This window comes from Triticum urartu, chromosome 1A (genome assembly GCF_056163025.1).
Source record: "Triticum urartu cultivar PI428250 chromosome 1A, HENAU_Tu73, whole genome shotgun sequence".
NCBI lineage: Eukaryota > Viridiplantae > Streptophyta > Magnoliopsida > Poales > Poaceae > Triticum > Triticum urartu.
Genome location: NC_141873.1, coordinates 517,569,478 through 517,587,287, shown reverse-complemented (window position 1 = coordinate 517,587,287; position 17,810 = coordinate 517,569,478). Strand labels below are relative to the sequence as shown.

The window sequence follows — 17,810 nt, the reverse complement described above, 5'->3', positions numbered from 1 at the left end:
TGCAAAAGAAGAAAGATGTGGACAATGATATTGTTAAATTGAAGCTATTTACTTTTTCCCTTGGAGATCGTGCTAAAGCTTGGTTTTCGTCTTTGCCTAAAAATAGTATTGATTCATGGAATAAGTGCAAAGATGCTTTTATCTCTAAGTATTTTCCTCCCACTAAGATCATCTCTCTTAGAAACGATATTATGAATTTTAAGCAACTTGATCATGAACATGTTGCACAATCTTGGGAGAGAATGAAATTAATGATACGTAATTACCCTACACATGGTTTGAATTTATGGATGATTATACAAAAAAATTTATGACGGATTGAATTTTGCTTCTAGAAATCTTTTAGATTCGGCCGCGGGAGGCACTTTTATGGAAATCACTTTAGGAGAAGCTACCAAACTCCTAGATAATATTATGGTTAATTATTCTCAATGGCACACCGAAAGATCTACTAGTGAAAAAGTGCATGCGATAGAAGAAATTAATGTTTTGAGTGGAAAGATGGATGAACTTATGAAATTTGTTGCTAATAAGAGTGCTCCTACTGATACTAATGATATGCCTTTGTCTACTTTGATTGAGAATAATAATGAATCTATGGATGTGAATTTTGTTGGCAGGAACAATTTTGGTAATAACGCGTATAGAGGTAATTTTAATTTTAGGCCGTTCCCTAGTAATTCCTCTAATAATTATGGTAATTCCTACAACAATTCTTATGGAAATTTTAATAAGATTCCCTCTGAATTTGAGACTAGCGTTAAGGAGTTTATGAATTCAGAAAAGAATTTTAATGCTTTGCTTGAAGAAAAATTGCTTAAGGTTGATGAATTGGCTAGGAACGTTGATAAAATTTCTCTTGATGTTGATTCTTTGAAACGTAGATCTATTCCACCTAATCATGATATCAATGAGTCTCTCAAAGCCATGAGAATTTCCATTGATGAGTGCAAAGAAAGAACCGCTAGGATGCGTGCTAAAAAGATTGCTTTATGAAAGCGTGTTCTTCTAGTTTTTATGAAAATAAGGATGAAGATCTAAAAGTTATTGATGTGTCCCCTATTAAATCTTTGTTTTGAAATATGTATATTGGTAATGATGGGACTGGAGATGAGCCACCTTTACCTAGAAGGCATTACAGAAATTCGAAGTTTTTAGATCTTGATGCAAAAATTGTTAAAAGTGGGATTGAAGAGGTTAAAACTTTAGATATCAATGAACCCACTATCTTGGATTTCAAGGAATTTAATTATGATAATTTCTCTTTGATAGATTTTATTTCCTTGTTGCAATCTGTGCTAAATTCTTCTTATGCTTATAGTCAAAATAAAGCTTTTACTAAACATATCGTTGATGCTTTGATGCAATCTTAGGAAGAAAAACTTGAGTTGGAAGTTTCTATCCCTAAAAAAGTTTATGATGAGTGGGAACCTACAATAAAATTTAAAATTAAAGATCATGAGTGCTATGCTTTGTGTGATTTGGGTGCTAGTGTTTCCACGATTCCAAAAACTTTATGTGATTTGCTAGGTTTCCGTGATTTTGATGATTGTTCTTTAAACTTGCACCTTGCGGATTCCACTATTAAGAAACCTATGGGAGAAATTAATGATTTTCTTATTGTGTCAAATAGGAACTATATGCCCGTAGATTTCATTGTTCTTGGCATAGATTGCAATCCTTGATGTCCTATTATTCTTGGTAGACCTTTCCTTAGAACGATTGGTGCAATTATTGATATGAAGGAAGGGAATATTAGACTCCAATTTCCGTTAAGGAAAGGCATGGAAAACTTCCCAAGAAATAAAAATAAATTACCATATGAATCTATTATGAGAGCCACTTATGGATTGCCTACCAAAGATGGCAATACCTAGATCTATCTTCGCTTTTATGCCTAGCTAGGGGCGTTAAATGATAGCGCTTGTTGGGAGGCAACCCAATTTTATTTTTATTCCTTACTTTTTGCTCATGTTTAGTAATAAATAATTTATCTAGCCTCTGTTTTGGTTGTGTTTTTTGTGTTTAATTAGTGTTTGTGCCAAGTAGAACCGTTGGGAAGACTTGGGGGAAATCTTTTTGATCTTGCTGTAAAAAAACAGAAACTTTAGCGCTCACGAGAATTGCTGCCAGTTTTATTTAGAAGGTGCTATTTAGTTAATTATTTTTTCAGATGATTAATAGATAAATTACTCACGTCCATAAATTTATTTTAGAATTTTTTGGGTTCCAGAAGTGGTCGAAACCTACAGATTACTACAGACTGTTCTGTTTTTGACAAATTCTGTTTTTCTTGTGTTGTTTTCTTATTTTGATGAATCTATGGCTAGTAAAAGAGTTTATAAACCATAGAGAAGTTGGAATACAGTAGGTTTAACACCAATATAAATAAAAAATGAGGTCATTACAGTACCTTGAAGTGGTGTTTTGTTTTCTTTCGCTAACGGAGCTCACGAGATTTTCTATTTTCAGTTTTGTGTTGTGAAGTTTTCAAGTTTTGGGTAAAGATTTGATGGATTATGGAAAAAGGAGAGGAAAGAGCCTAAGCTTGGGGATGCCCATGGCACCCGGAGGTAAAATTCAAGGACACCAAAAAGCCTACGCTTGGGGATGTCCCGGAAGGCATCCCCTCTTTCGTCTTCGTCTATCGGTAACTTTACTTGGAGCTATATTTTTATTCACCATATGATATGTGTTTTGCTTGGAGCGTCTTGTATGATTTGAGTCTTTGCTTTTTAGTTTACCACAATAATCCTTGCTATACACACATTTTTAGAGAGACTCACATGATTTGAAATTTATTAGAATACTCTATGTGCTTCACTTATATCTTTTGAGCTATATAGTTTTTGCTCTAGTTCTTCACTTATATCTTTTAGAGCACGGTGGTGGATTTGTTTTATAGAAACTATTGTTCTCTCATGCTTAACTTATATTATTTTGAGAGTCCTTTATAACAACATGGAAATTTTCTTTTAGGAATAATATAAAAACTTTTATAGAAAGTGCATTGAATACTATGAGAAGTTTGATACTCGATAATTGTTTTGAGATATGGAGATGGTGATATTAGAGTCATGCTAGTTGAGTAGTTGTGAATTTGAGAAATACTTTTGTTTAAGTTTGTTATTCCCGTAGTATGCACGTATGGTGAACCGTTATGTGATGAAGTCGGAGCATGATTTATTTATTGATTGTCTTCCTTATGAGTGGCGGTCGGGGACGAGCGATTGTCTTTTCCTACCAATCTACCCCCCTAGGAGCATGCGCGTAATACTTTGTTTCGATACCTAATAGATTTTTGCAATAAGTATGTGAGTTCTTCATGACTAATGTTGAGTCCATGGATTATACGCACTCTCACCCTTCCACCGTTGCTAGCCTCTCTAGTATCGCGCAACTTTCACCGGTACCATAAACCCACCATATACCTTCCTCAAAACAGCCACCATACCGACCTATTATGGCATTTCCATAGCCATTCCGAGATATATTGCCATGCAACTTTCCACCGTTCTGTTATTATGACACGCTTCATCATTGTCATATTGCTTGCATGATCATGTAGTTGACATCGTATTTGTGGAAAATCCACCATTCATAATTCTTCATACATGTCACTCATGCATCATTGCACATCCCGGCACACCGCCGGAGGCATGCACATAGAGTCATATTTTGTTCTAAGTATTGAGTTGTAATTCTTGAGTTGTAAGTAAATAAAGTGTGATGATCATCATTATTAGAGCATTGTCCCAAGTGAGGAAAGGATGATGGAGACTATGATTCCCCCACAAGTCGGGATGAGACTCCGGACGAAAAATAAAAAAGGAAAAAAAGAGGCCAAAAAAAGAGAAAAGGCCCAAACAAAAAAATGAGAGAAAAAGAGAGAAGGGACAATGATACTATCCTTTTACCACACTTGTGCTTCAAAGTAGCACCATGATCTTCATGATAGAGAGTCTCCTATGATATCACTTTCATATACTAGTGGGAATTTTTCATTATAGAACTTGGCTTGTATATTCCAATGATGGACTTCCTCAAAATGCCCTAGGTCTTCATGAGCAAGCAAGTTGGATGCACACCCACTTAGTTTCTTTTGTGAGCTTTCATATACTTATAGCTCTAGTGCATCCGATGCATGGCAATCCCTACTCACTCACATCGATATCTATTGATTGGCATCTCCATAGCCCGTTGATACGTCTAGTTGATGTGAGACTATCTTCTCCTTTTTGTCTTCTCCACAGCCACCATTCTATTTCACGTATAGTGCTATATCCATGGCTCACGCTCATATATTGTGTGAAGATTGAAAAAGTTTGAGAACATCAAAAGTATGAAAAAATTGCTTGGCTTGTCATCGGGGTTGTGCATGATTCAAATATTTTTTGTGGTGAAGATAGAGCATAGCCAGACTATATGATTTTGTAGGGATAACTTTCTTTGGCCATGTTATTTTGAGAAGACATAATTGCTTAGTTAGTGTGCTTGAAGTATTATTATTTCTATGTCAATATTAAACTTTTGTCTTGAATCTTTCGGATCTGAACATTCATGCCACAATAAAGAAAAATTACACTGAGAAATGTGTTAGAAAGCATTCCACATCAAAAATTCTTCTTTTATCATTTACCTACTCGAGGACGAGCGGGAATTAAGCTTGGGGATGCTTGATACGTCTCCAACGTATCTATAATTTTTGATTGCTCCATGCTATTATATTATCTATTTTGGATGTCAATGGGCTTTATTTTATACGTTTATATCATTTTTGGGACTAACCTACTAACCGGAGGCCCAGCCCAAATTGCTGTTTTTTGCCTATTTTAGAGTTTCGCCGAAAAGGAATATCAAACGGATTCCAAACGGAATGAAACCTTCGGGAACGTGATTTTCTCAACAAACATGATCTAGGAGACTTGGAATGGGCGTCAAGAAGCGATCAAGGAGGGCACGAGGCAGGGAGGCGCGCCTACCCCTTGGGCGCACCCTCCACCCTCGTAGGCCCCTCTCCACCGACGTACTTCTTCCTCCTATATATATCCACGTACCCCCAAACATCCAGGAGAACCACGAAAAACCTAATTCCACCGCCGCAACCTTCTGTACCCGGGAGATCCCATCTTGGGGCCTTTTCCGGAGCTCCGCCGGAGGGGGCACTGATCACGGAGGGCCTCTACATCAACTCCATAGCCTCTCCGGTGATGTGTGAGTAGTTTATTTCAGACCTACGGGTCCATAGTTATTAGCTAGATGGCTTCTTCTCTCTCTTTGGATCTCAATACAAAGTTCTCCTCAATATTCTTGGAGATCTATTCGATGTAATCTTCTTTTGCGGTGTGTTTGTCGAGATCCGATGAATTGTGGGTTTATGATTCAGATTATCTATGAACAATATTTGTTTCTCCTCTGAATTCTTTTATGTATGATTGGTTTATCTTTGCAAGTCTCTTCGAATTATCAGTTTGGTTTGGCCTACTAGATTGATCTTTCTTGCAATGGGAGAAGTGCTTAGCTTTGGGTTCAATCTTGCGGTGCTCGATCCCAATGACAGAAAGAGAACCGACATGTATTGTATTGTTGCCATCGAGGATAAAAAGATGGGGTTTATATCATATTGCATGAGTTTATCCCTCTACATCATGTCATCTTACTTAAAGCATTACTCTGTTCTTATGAACTTAATACTCTAGATGCATGCTGGATAGCAGTCGATGTGTGGAGTAATAGTAGTAGATGTAGAATCGTTTCGGTCTACTTGTCGCGGATGTGATGCCTATATACATGATCATACCTAGATATTCTCATAATTATTCGCTTTTCTATCAATTGCTCGATAGTAATTCATTTACCCACCGTAATACTTATGCTCTTGAGAAAAGCCACTAGTGAAACCTATGGCCCCCGGGTCTATCTTCCATCATATTAATCTTCCAACACTTAGCTATTTCTATTACCGTTTATTTTACTTTGCATCTTTATTTCTCTTTATCATAAAAATACCAAAAATATTATCTTATCATATCTATCAGATCTCACTCTCGTAAGTGACCGTGAAGGGATTGACAACCCCTTTATCGCGTTGGTTGCGAGGTTCTTATTTGTTTGTGTAGGTGCGTGGGACTCGAGCGTGATCTCCTACTGGATTGATACCTTGGTTATCAAAACTGAGGGAAATACTTGCGCTACTTTACTGCATCATCCTTTCCTGTTCAAGGGAAAACCAACACAGTGCTCAAGAGGTAGCAGAGCCCCTACACTATGGAGGTCGAGAAAGGACGAAATATGACGCAGGTGGGAGGAGATGGATGGGTTCATTTCATTGCCTACATGCGTATCACCGGTGGTGAGTTGATCAGCTTCTCCTTCAGAGTAGAAAGACCCAAGCTGGCCGTCATTTATGTCAAGAAAGCAGAAGATGATGAAGATGATGAGGATGATGAGGATGATGACGACCCACTTGATGAAGCCGTCGTAGCTCAAAGAATGAGGTTGAGCGAGGAGGTGTGCAACCTATGGGACATCATTCCGCCACGTGTTGACTTCGTCAGAGTGCCATTCGTGACCCGCCTGACAAGTACCATGGTTGATCGGCATGTCATGGTATGTTGCATTTACTATAGTAATTTGATGATATGCTTTATTGTTATACTTAGTGTAGAGTCCGATGATATATATGCTTAGCGAATCTTATATGCTTAGTGAATCCGATGGTCTATATGCTTAGTGAATCCGATGATATATATGCTTTATTGTTATACTTAGTGTAGAGTCCGATGATATATATGCTTAATGAATCTTATATGCTTAGTGAATCCGATGATCTATATGCTTAGTGAATCTGATGATATATATGCTTCATGTAGAATCAAAGAACTATTAATAATGTAGAATCCATATATACTTATTAGTAGAATTCATGCTTAGTAGAAATGTAGTACTGTCTTTTGATAGTGTAGAATGTGTGAGGCTTCTTATTAATTGATATGTTTTTCTTATTCAGAAATTGCCAAAGAGCCTATCCGAGAGTTGTAGTATCAAGCCTGATGAAGAAGGCTCTGCTGGAATACGCCTTACCGCGAGGGGCTTCGTCACCACCTTTGCGTACGGCGTGGACACGGGCGGTCGCACACACTTCAACTCGGTTGGGTGGAAGAGCTTTCTCGTCGGCAAGAATCTTCATGTTGGACAGGCTATCCTAATTACTATCAAGAACACCCACCGCACAGGCTTGAGGATGATGATCGTCATCGATATCATCTAGAACTACATATGCATATGTGTGGCTGCTGAACCATATATATGCTAGTATGACTACCTAGTAGACTTATCAACTATGATCTATCCATGGATTGTTGACTACTATATATGAGTTTGTGAGATTGTGTGGTTATATTAAATGTGGTATTGTCGTTAATGTTTGTGAGGTGGTTCTGTGAACTTAGTTTATTTGCACTGGACTTGTCTTGATTTCCATGAATATTGCATCTGACTTCTTTTTATTATTTTAAATTTTTATTTAGCTAGTTGTAGCGTGGGGAGAAAATAGGGCGCTACTACTACATGATGATAGTAGTAGCGTTGGTAGAGAAAGAGGCGCTACTACTAAGTATTTTAGCTGCAGCGCTTGTTTAGAAACGCGCTACTGTTAAATAATAGCTGTAGCGCCCTAGCAGTAGCGCGGGTGCCCGCGCTACTGGTATGTAAAAAACCAGCGCCACTAGTAAGGTTTTCTCTAGTAGTGCTTCCTAGGCAAAAGCTGACTGCTCCTCTAAGATAACGTCTGGAAGTACTAGATTCAGCCTGTTAGAAATAACATTGGATGCTATCTTGTATAATACATTATAGAGAGAGATGGGCCTGAACTGTGACATCAAGTTTGGGTTTTTTACCTTTAGTATTAAATCAGGATGGTCTCGTTAATACATGCTGCTGATTCAGTGCCACTAATAATGCGTAGAACAGCCTTGGTTATCTCCTTGCCATACACATCTCAATGATGTTGATAAAAATGTGCAGGGAACCCGTCTGAACCCGACGCATTGGCCGGGAACATTTGAAATAAAGCAGTTTTCACTTCCTCCACCTTGTACTCAGCATTCAGGAGATCGTCCATTGCCGAGTTGGTAGTGCCCTGGTGGTGGCACTACACCACAACACTACATCCTCGACACACAAGTTGGTCGGGAAAACAACGTACGCCAACAGATAGTCTGTTGGGTTCGACTAGTATTAAGTACTGGACCTGACAAAGGGCGGGGGTGTGTATAACCACATTTAACGGCCCACTGGTACCTTGCCGCTTTTCAGTGACCCATTCAGTGCAGCCCGTGTATTTTTCTTTAGCCTCCCCTCAAATCAGAAAGGGTTTATCTAAAAAAACAAATAAAATACCCTTAAAGAACCAAATAATTTGGCTAGGTATGGTGTCTCTCTCCATCAGGGAAGACATGTTTGGCTAGGTAATCCACACGATTCGGAGGTGATCCCTGTAAACATTCTAAATCTATATCTATGCCTATATGCCTATATATCCATGTCTATGTCTATATCTCTATCTTCTTCTTCTTCTTTAATTTTTAATTATATATTATTATTATTATATTATATTATATATATAATTATAAAGCAAGGTCATTTTTCATTTGTTCATCCGTTCACCTATATTATTATTATTATTATTATTATTATTATTATTATTATTGGATGTGTTTTTCTGAATTTTTCGTTAGGGTAGGTTTTTTTTAGCATCCCACCGGTACGCGCGGGCCTGCTCGGTCATATAAAAAAGTTGGTGCCAATTGAATTTGAACTCACAACATCATCTAGTCACAAATAACCAACTAATCTAGCTATCTCTTGCAAAAAACAACATATTTTATTCTATTTATACCTTGTGTGAACTATTAGTAGAAAGGAAAAACATTGCCTTTTTTTCTTCGGGCTGTTGTTGTACGTGTGTAGGTCCGAGTAGGCCCATTTAAGATACATGCAGCCCGATTGCGATGCAAAAATATTGCTCCTAAATAGGGTCAGTATATCTATTGAATAGTCCCACCGATGTCTAAAAAATATATTGAATAGTCCCATCTCGCTTCCTTACACTCTATTCCTGCAACTTATATACGTCTTTAAGTTTCTTGAGTTATCAAATAGGCTCATTGGAATAAAAACAGAGTGGATGATTGGGTCCCATCCCTAAAGAGAATTAATATAACGAAGGAATAAAGGGAAGAGAAGGAAGACTACGACCCGAGGGTCCAAGGGGAGGTCCATGGCACGAGAGCACCATGTGAAACAAAGGCAAATAAAATAGCCGTCACAACGACCGCGGGTCGCAACCATGAACGACACATCCCTTGTTAGACTCTATTTCTGTTCATGAGGGGATATGGGTTGTGCCTGCTGGTGTGGCAAGGCTCATCCTACCCGAATGACGGAAGGAGCACTATTTTTCGACACTGCTCGACATGGCCGACCCCGCCGGCTGCACCCGGTAATGGCCATCGTAGACACCGTCATCTTCAAAGATTGATCGATTCGGTGCTCTGCACCAATCAAAGAGCTATGTGGTGGGATGGGGGGGGGGGGCAGTGCCCCCCGGCCTTGAGAGATCCCTAGAGAAATTATTTTTTGAAGGGCTTAAATTAGGAAAACATTAGCCTTTGCCCCCCCCCCCCCCAGCTCTTCATCTATTGCGTTTAGCCTCCTAGTGGTTTATGTCTATCTCCGCCACAACATAGAACCTACATTACTTCTTCTTGGTTGCGCTCGTGATCCATGAATGCCATGTTAATACAAATTTGCAGCCGATAGATGATCAAAACATATTGCGAATGTCACTTCACTCCACAAATCAATTAACTTGCTGCAACATCTTATTAGATAAAGAACATTGAATACTTTATTGGGAAAATCTCCTATCTGCTTTAGTTTTCGTATTTAACATGCCGCTTCATTTAATTCGCAAAGAATTGACAACTTGACTAATTAGCTTCTTCCATCAGGTTGAATCATGGGTCATATAATTTGAAGATTTTTGTTTTCACAAGTGAAAGCTGACAGAAAGTTGTCTAATGGCTGGGCCAAGGTTGATTCCTTCTGGTATTGGCATGCTCATGTCTATGATACCATGGAGCTTCACAATTCTACACTTACTAATACGACAAGCTATAATTTATTGTTCTAGGAAACTTGCAGTTTGAGTCTGTATTTTCATAGACGATATGATGGCATGCATTACAATCCTATGCAAATGTGTAGAAAAAAGTGGTTGCCATTGATACTCAAATTTGTTCAGTTTAGGAGCATCATGAAATGACATTCGTAGAAGTCGTGGCCAAAAATAAATCAGCAATCCAATACACTTTTGAAAATAACACTTTTGGAGCATCGTTTTGTTTTTGCCACGACTTCCACTAATGTCATTTCGCAATGAAATTTTGTGATCACTCGAAACATTTGTCAATGTTTGCACCAAAAAAACAGTTGTCTTTGAAATTTGTTTCAATTTTACTGTTTACTCAAGCTCATTTGAGCTCGAGCACAGAGGTCCCCAAGCTCAGTACACAAATTCAAAGGTTCCACAAAGTGGTATGCATCATATAAGTCTAGAAATAACTATTTAAGAATGGTTCTTGGATATGTATATTGACGACTGAGTATGTGACACAACAAAGAAAGCAGTCCCTGATTTGTTGAGGTATGGCCGTGATGGGGTAACCAAGGCTGGGTGATGAATATGATGATATAGTTTTCAGAGGAAAAAGAAAATACAAAAGCCAGGCGATGATATACATATGATAATTTTTTTTACTTTTCTTGACTTATATTGCACAACGATAATTTAGATGTACCATAGCAGTTAGACAACCTATCTCCGTCTATGTTAGGCCTGATACACCGGAGGGACATCATCTCTTTCTGTTCTCCTCTCGCGCACAATGGAGGATCACTTCACTCGTCTTGCAATTCTCAGGCACACTCGCAGCTAGCGCAATACTGAGGTGCAGCATCCGCCGGCGTGGGTTGCGAGCAGCAGGCTGCGATCCCGAAGCACACCTCCCTAGTGAACTTTTCTTAGAGCGACACACCTCGCTAGTGAAATGGTAACTATGCCGATTGCTGAACAATCTTTGTACCTCCCACCAAAAGAAATAAATCCGGGGATAAAAAGAGCACAAGTAACTGACAACCTGATTCTGTCCAGAAATTACAGGTGTACCTTAGTAATCCCCCAGGCCAACGTATTACCATAAACTAGGTCAGCATTTTCCCATATGCCTGACACTCACATGATCGGTTTCAAAATAAAGTTTCAGCAGAAGCTCGATTCGTTCTCGTTGCCCCTTGTTGTGGAGACGCTCGGCTCATGCTTCCTGGATTACTTCTTCCTCCCGGCCTCCGGCACCCGGGGCGGCATCCTTCTTACTTGGAACCGTAATGAGATCGCTATCTCCAGCCCCTACTTTGGTCAACACCACATCACGGCCCTCGTTTCTACCACCTCGGGCGCGCATCCTTGGTGGATCACCGGGGTCTATGGCCCGCAGGACGACGGTGAAAAGATCTTGTTCCTCGAGGACTTGCAAGATACCCGTGACTCTTGCGCTGGCCCCTGGCTCCTCGGCGGTGACTTCAACCTCGTCTCCTCCTCTAGTGACAAAAGCAACGGCCGGATTAACAGACGCACTTCCAACAGATTCCGTCGCTTCATTGCTGATATGGAGCTGCGCGACGTCTACATGCATGGCCGCCGCTACACTTGGTCCAACGAGAGAGACTCGCCCACGCTTGTGCGCAACGACCGCTTTCTATGCACCTCTGAGTGGGATCTCGCGCAGCCGCATGCCATCCTCCGCTGCCTTGCCTCGACGGTGTCCGACCACTGCCTGCTGTTTCTCGACTGCACTCCGCGCTCGGCTGGCCCGAGACGTTTCCACTTCGAGCAGTTTTGGATCAAGCTTGAAGGTTTTCAAGAAACGGTGGCGGCTGCTTGGGGCTCCGTCCACGACCCGGACCCCTTCCGGCGCGTCTACCTCCGCCTCAAGATCACGGCTCACCGCCTCCAGAGCTGGGGCGCGCGCACTCATGGCCACGTGTCCCTGCAACTTATGATTGCACGGGAGCTCATTGCCCGCCTCGATGCGGCCCAGGACGTTCGGGCTCTCTCTCCCTCTGAGATCTGGCTTCGGCGCAGTCTAAAGCGCGCCTACCTTGGATTAGCCTCGCTCGAGAGATCCATCGCCCGCGAGCGGGCGCGGTTTGGATGGCTAAAGGAGGGCGAGACTAACACAGCCTTCTTCAAAATTCACGCGGCCCACAGGCACCAGAAGAACCACATCCTCTCCCTTCTGCGCGAGGGCTCTACGATCACCGATGAGCAGGACATGGCCAAGGCGGCCTACCACCACTTCTCCTCGCTTCTCGGCACTCCAAGGCCCCGTGATTTCTCCCTCGATCTGCAACAAATTGATGACCGCTCCTTCGATCTCGAGGAGCTCGAGCTTCCTTTCTCTGAGGAGGAAATCTGGACCGCGGTCAAGGCGCTCCCCCGTGGAAAAGCCCCAGGCCCCGATGGATTCACGGCCGAGTTCCTTGTGGCGTGCTGGGATACAATCAAAGCCGATATCTGCGAGGTGTTCGACAAGTTCTACTCCATGAACGGGCGCAGCCTCCAGCGCCTCAATGAAGCCCTAATCACGCTGATCCCAAAGAAGCCGGATGCCTCCTCTCTCTCGGACTACCGCCCCATCAGCCTAATCCACCTGATTGCGAAGCTCGTCGCAAAAGTCCTCTCCCTACGCCTTGCTCCTCGCCTGGGCCAACTCGTCTCCTCCAACCAAAGTGCATTCATCGCCGGGCGGTGTGTGCACGATAATTTTATGCTGGTCCAGCAGACCGCCCGCCAGCTTCACAACCTCCGCGTGCCTCGTGTCCTCCTCAAGCTTGACATTGCACGCGCGTTTGATACGGTCTCTTGGGCTTTCCTCCTCGACGTGCTACGCCACCTGGGCTTCGGTCGTAGGTGGCTCGAGTGGATTGCCATCTTACACTCCACGTCCAGCACACGCGTCCTCATCAAGGGATCCCCCGGCCCTCCCATCGCCCACGCTTGCGGACTGCGGCAAGGCGATCCCGTGTCCCCAATGCTTTTTACGATTGCCATTGATGCTCTCAACTCCCTCCTCCTCCATGCCCACCACAGCAGCCTTCTTCAGCGGCTCACCACTCGGCACGCCTCTTCGAGCATTTCTCTCTATGCCGACGACGTGATCATCTTCTGCCACCCGTCAACCCGCGATCTCCGGGTCATTCGGGAGCTGCTTCATGTCTTAGGCGAGGCCTCCGGGCTCTGCACGAACTTTTCCAAGTGTTCGGCAACCCCGATCCGTTGCGACGACCCCACGCGTGCTTCCATCGCGTGCGAACTGGCCTGCACTGTCATGGACTTCCCTATCACCTACTTGGGCATTCCGCTATCACTCCGGAAGCCGTCCACCTCGTCGCTCTGGCCGATCGTAGAGAAGCTGGCCAAGAAGCTTTCCTCCTGGCGGGCGATGCTCCTGTCCCGCGGCGAGTATCTCGCCCTCGTCCGCCAAGTGCTGTGCGCGATCCCCTCCCACATCATGGTTGTCATCGCTCTCTGTCCGACGATTCTCAAGCAAGTGAACCGCACGATCCGCGAATTCCTCTGGCATGGCAATAAGGGAAACCCGCGCTGGCCACGGGCCAGTCAACTGGCAGCGTGTCTGCCGGCCCCTCCATCTCGGCGGGCTCGGCATCCCGGACCTCCATCGGCAAGGGATCTCTCTCCGTGTGCGCTGGCTGTGGCTGCAGCGCACCGACCCAGCCTGGCCGTGGGCACACCTGCACCTGCCCTCCGATACTGACTCCTCCGCCATCTTCCACGCGTCCACTTCTTGGATTCTCGGTGATGGCAGGTCTTGCCGTTTCTGGACTGATGCTTGGATCGACGGCTTGGCCATCGCGGACATCGCCCCTACCCTCCTTCCCCTAGTCCCCTGACGGCGTCGCAAACGCACCGTGGCGGAGGGGCTCCAGGACCGCTGCTGGATTGCGGACTTGCGTGGTGCGCTCACGCCCACTGCACTGGTGGAGTACGTCAGCTCTGGACTAGGCTCCGTCACCTTCACATGTCCGCCTCCCCAGACCGACTTGTCTGGCGCTGGACTGCAGATGGGAACTACTCTGCCAGATCCTGCTATCGAGCCCTCTTTGCCAGCTCCATATCCGCCCCATTCTGGCGCCTCACCTGGAAATGTTGGGCCCCACTGCGCGTTAAGATGTTCACCTGGCTGGCCGACCTCGACCGCTGCTGGACTGCCGATAGACTGGCGCGCCACGGTCTCCCCCACAATGACAGATGTGCTCTTTGCGACCAGGACGTCGAGACCATGCAACATATCATCATCGCCTGCCCTTTCTCCAGGAAGATTTGGAATGATGTCCTGTCTTGGGTGCACGCCACCGTCCCCCCTCCGTCCGGTCCCGAGGAGTTCCTCCCCTGGTGCTCCTCGATGATCATGAGCTCCCCCACAGGGCACCGCAAGGGGCTTGCCACTCTTGCAACCCTGACGGCCTGGTCTATCTGGAAGCAGCGCAACCGTTGTGTCTTCGACGGCGAATCCCCCTCCACCTCCCGGCTTTTTGAGCTTATCCAGAACGAGGCACGTTCTTGGGCTAGGGCTGGCGCTCACGGTTTAAATGCGGTGCTGACTTTGGTCCCTAAACTTGTACCCGGGCTGAGCAGCCCGTCACCACTGCTCCTTGCTGCTTGTCTTGCATGCATGCTGGACACCGAGCCCCCCCCCCCCCCTTGTACTTTCCCCTTCTTCCTATCAATGAAAAGATACCCTCTCTAGCGTATTCGCGAAAAAAGCAGCATGTCGCATGTCCCTGATTTTCAGATGAAAAAGAAAGAACTCTTCCCTTCCATTCAAAAACTTTGAGCTATCAGAGGTACTCAAATCATGAAGTTTAGTGGCATGCAAATTTTCAATGATGCTACACTAGAAAAAAACATAAAAACAGTTCTAAAAGAAACTTCTTAATTGATATACCTTCTGTCAGCCATCGTTGTTTAGTACTGAATTTCTTAACAGTGCAATTGTGCATAGCTCCACCAAATGACTTGTTTAGATACAATAAATTGGGATAATATGAACTTCTCCACACTACAAGCACATTGGAACTACTCAGGCTTGAACAAAACACAAGATGGGACAAGCAAGATGGAAGGGGGGCCCCATTTTTCAGCATCCACATGTGAAGGGATCGGTCAAATCCAAATCACGGACATGCATGATATCTGAAACATCATGCCGACAAGCTATTGTAAAACAAAGCCGAGCACCCCTAGAAGCCCTATTCTCCATCTGAAGCATCCTATGTTGCTTATCAAAAAATTCATCATTATGATTGTGGTATTCAACCGCAAGTTTAAGTGATTCTAGGATTCTGGCATTCAGCACAAAGAATTGGACAAAGTTAATTTGTGCCTTGATGCCTCGATAACAATGCATCACTATTGTCTTCAAACAGATATCAAGAGATTTGAGAAGATTCCGATGCTTCCGGCGCCACAAATTTCGTTTTCCTGATCTGCCTCCCTGAAAGGAGCCATTGAGAAAAATTAACCACTTGAAAGCTGGTCAACCATATGCCAGCGGAATGGTGACCACTAATACGATATGAACTTTATACATGAGAAATTTTACCTTTATATACAATTTCTCCAAGCAGGGAAAACATCTCAATAAATTAATAACTTTATCCAGATCATAAATATACATACTGATAGCCAAGATCTTGACATTAGGCACCACCGTTGTCAAGCTATGAATGCGCAATCCCTTTGTCAAGCATGCATAGAACGAAACATTAGCACAATGAAATATAAATATATACGATTGATATGCATAACATATGTGCACACAAAAGTGCAACTAATGAGAAGCCATGTAATAAGTAAAACAGACATAGCTACCTGAATAACTGTTGAGCCAAACACAATTTTGGAGTCGCTATACAATTCAGGAATGCAGCCCAATATCTCAAGTTTAGGCGCCGATATAACAGAAATTTGCATTTGTGTGTATGTATCAAGATTGAGCATCCTTTGAAGCAAAAACGCATCCTCGATGACAAGCTCCATTGTGCCACAACGAATGCCGATGTTTCTGATGGTAGGGGAGTTGATCCGGAGACAACGGATGCCAAAAGTGTAATCAAGAAGCAAGCTTTCCAGGACAGGGCAGCTCGCGAGGATAATGTGCAGCGCGAATTGTGATATAATGACCTCCACCAGTGCAAGTTTCTTGAGCTGGGGAAAGCGGAGCGTTTCGACCATATAGTCCCGGAGAGAGTACTGGCTGATGGTGAGGACACGGAGAGTGGGCGTGAACCGAAAGATGGACGTTGAAAGCGATGATGGCAGTTGTGGGCTTCGGCTTGCAAATGGGGCCACGTAGAGCTCCAGCTCTTGGAGGTTATCAAGGGCAGGGGATCCGAGGGTTCCAACTGAGCCATGCGCTGCTTTTGCTTGGTACAGAAGATAAGGCGCAGGTAGACACAGGCGGCGTCCGGGCCCGTGGTGGGCAGAAAGGATGACGCCGAGGAGAGCTTTCGCTTGTATCCCATAGGCGTGGAGGTCACGGACGTCGATGTTAAGAGGGGCAGAGCGCCAGAGGTGGCGCCAGCGTGACGCGAGGACTTGGGTGCGAGCGCCGTCCTTGGTGGGGAGAAGGGTGATGATCTCACCGAGGATTGCGTCGGGGAGGTTGCTGATGTGGTCGCCGGGCGGCTGTTCTGGGCTTCTCACCGCCGTCGTCGTCGGTGGTTTGGGATCGTGGCCTTCCGTAACCGCCGGCGTGGCTTCGTTGATGCCCATTGCGGCTAGTTTCCTCTTCTTGGCACCCTCCATCTCCATGTACTGCGCCGCCGCCGCCGCGGTGGATTTTCCAGATGAGACGCCGCCGCACTGGATTCTCCGCTATGCGCTATGCATTCCCCGAGCCGAGTAGGGTTCAACTAGAATCAAGTACTGAATCTGACCAAGGGCCGGCTGTGTTATTTATACCAAATACAACAGGCCATGGGCCCCTTGCCCCATTTTAGTGGCCCATTTAGTGCAGCACGTGTAGTTTTTTTCCTTCAGATATCTTGATGATCATGATTTAACTTTCAAAAGGTTGAAACAAATGCTGGGAGAGATGATGTAGGTGCGAGGAACGCAAGTGCTCACGCACAAATTCGTCAAAAGGAAAATACATCATGCACAAAGATCTCACATTGTTTAGGTAGAGACCTGTCACAACTACATAGCTTAAGCACAAATACATCAATTTATCATTTTTCCTGACTAAGAATGATTTATCTTTCCTCTGTGGATGGAAAAAAAATATAGTCTTCCTTGTTTTCATGCTACACCATGTTTTACAGCATGACATGGTAGAGATCGATTTATCTCTCTTCAGTTCACTCACGGGAGGTACAGTTGCTATCTGTGGATGAACTATCAAGTGGGGACGTTGCAATGCTCGCATAATCGGGGCCTCCCAATCCCCAATTCCAGTCGCTCCTACTTCCAAAGGCTGTTTTTTACCTCTTCAGCAGACTGTTTTTTTACCGTGCGCGGAAGGTACTGTGCATGGCTTAGTCGTTCATGCTTTCACATGTACATGAAAGGTAAGAGTACATAATAGATTTCTATTATCACTATATACTCTCATATACATACCGTGTTGATGTCAGGTATGTTACATAGGAGTATGTGTGTGTCA

The 17,810-nt window shown here is 44.0% G+C and overlaps 2 protein-coding genes across 2 annotated transcripts; one reads left to right on the top strand and one right to left on the bottom strand.

Moving 5' to 3' along the window:
• The first annotated feature begins 6,291 nt into the window (after positions 1-6,291).
• LOC147992138 (uncharacterized) lies at positions 6,292-7,270 on the top strand. The gene is made up of 2 exons (XM_087539812.1): positions 6,292-6,609; positions 7,010-7,270. The coding sequence occupies exons 1-2, from the start codon at positions 6,292-6,294 to the stop codon at positions 7,268-7,270; spliced, it is 579 nt and encodes a 192-aa protein (XP_087395938.1).
• Positions 7,271-15,886: 8,616 nt separating this feature from the next.
• On the bottom strand, positions 15,887-16,957 carry LOC147992137 (F-box/LRR-repeat protein 13-like). The gene has a single exon (XM_087539808.1). It carries the CDS (start codon positions 16,955-16,957, stop codon positions 15,887-15,889), a length of 1,071 nt encoding a protein of 356 aa, XP_087395934.1.
• Positions 16,958-17,810: the final 853 nt, after the last annotated feature.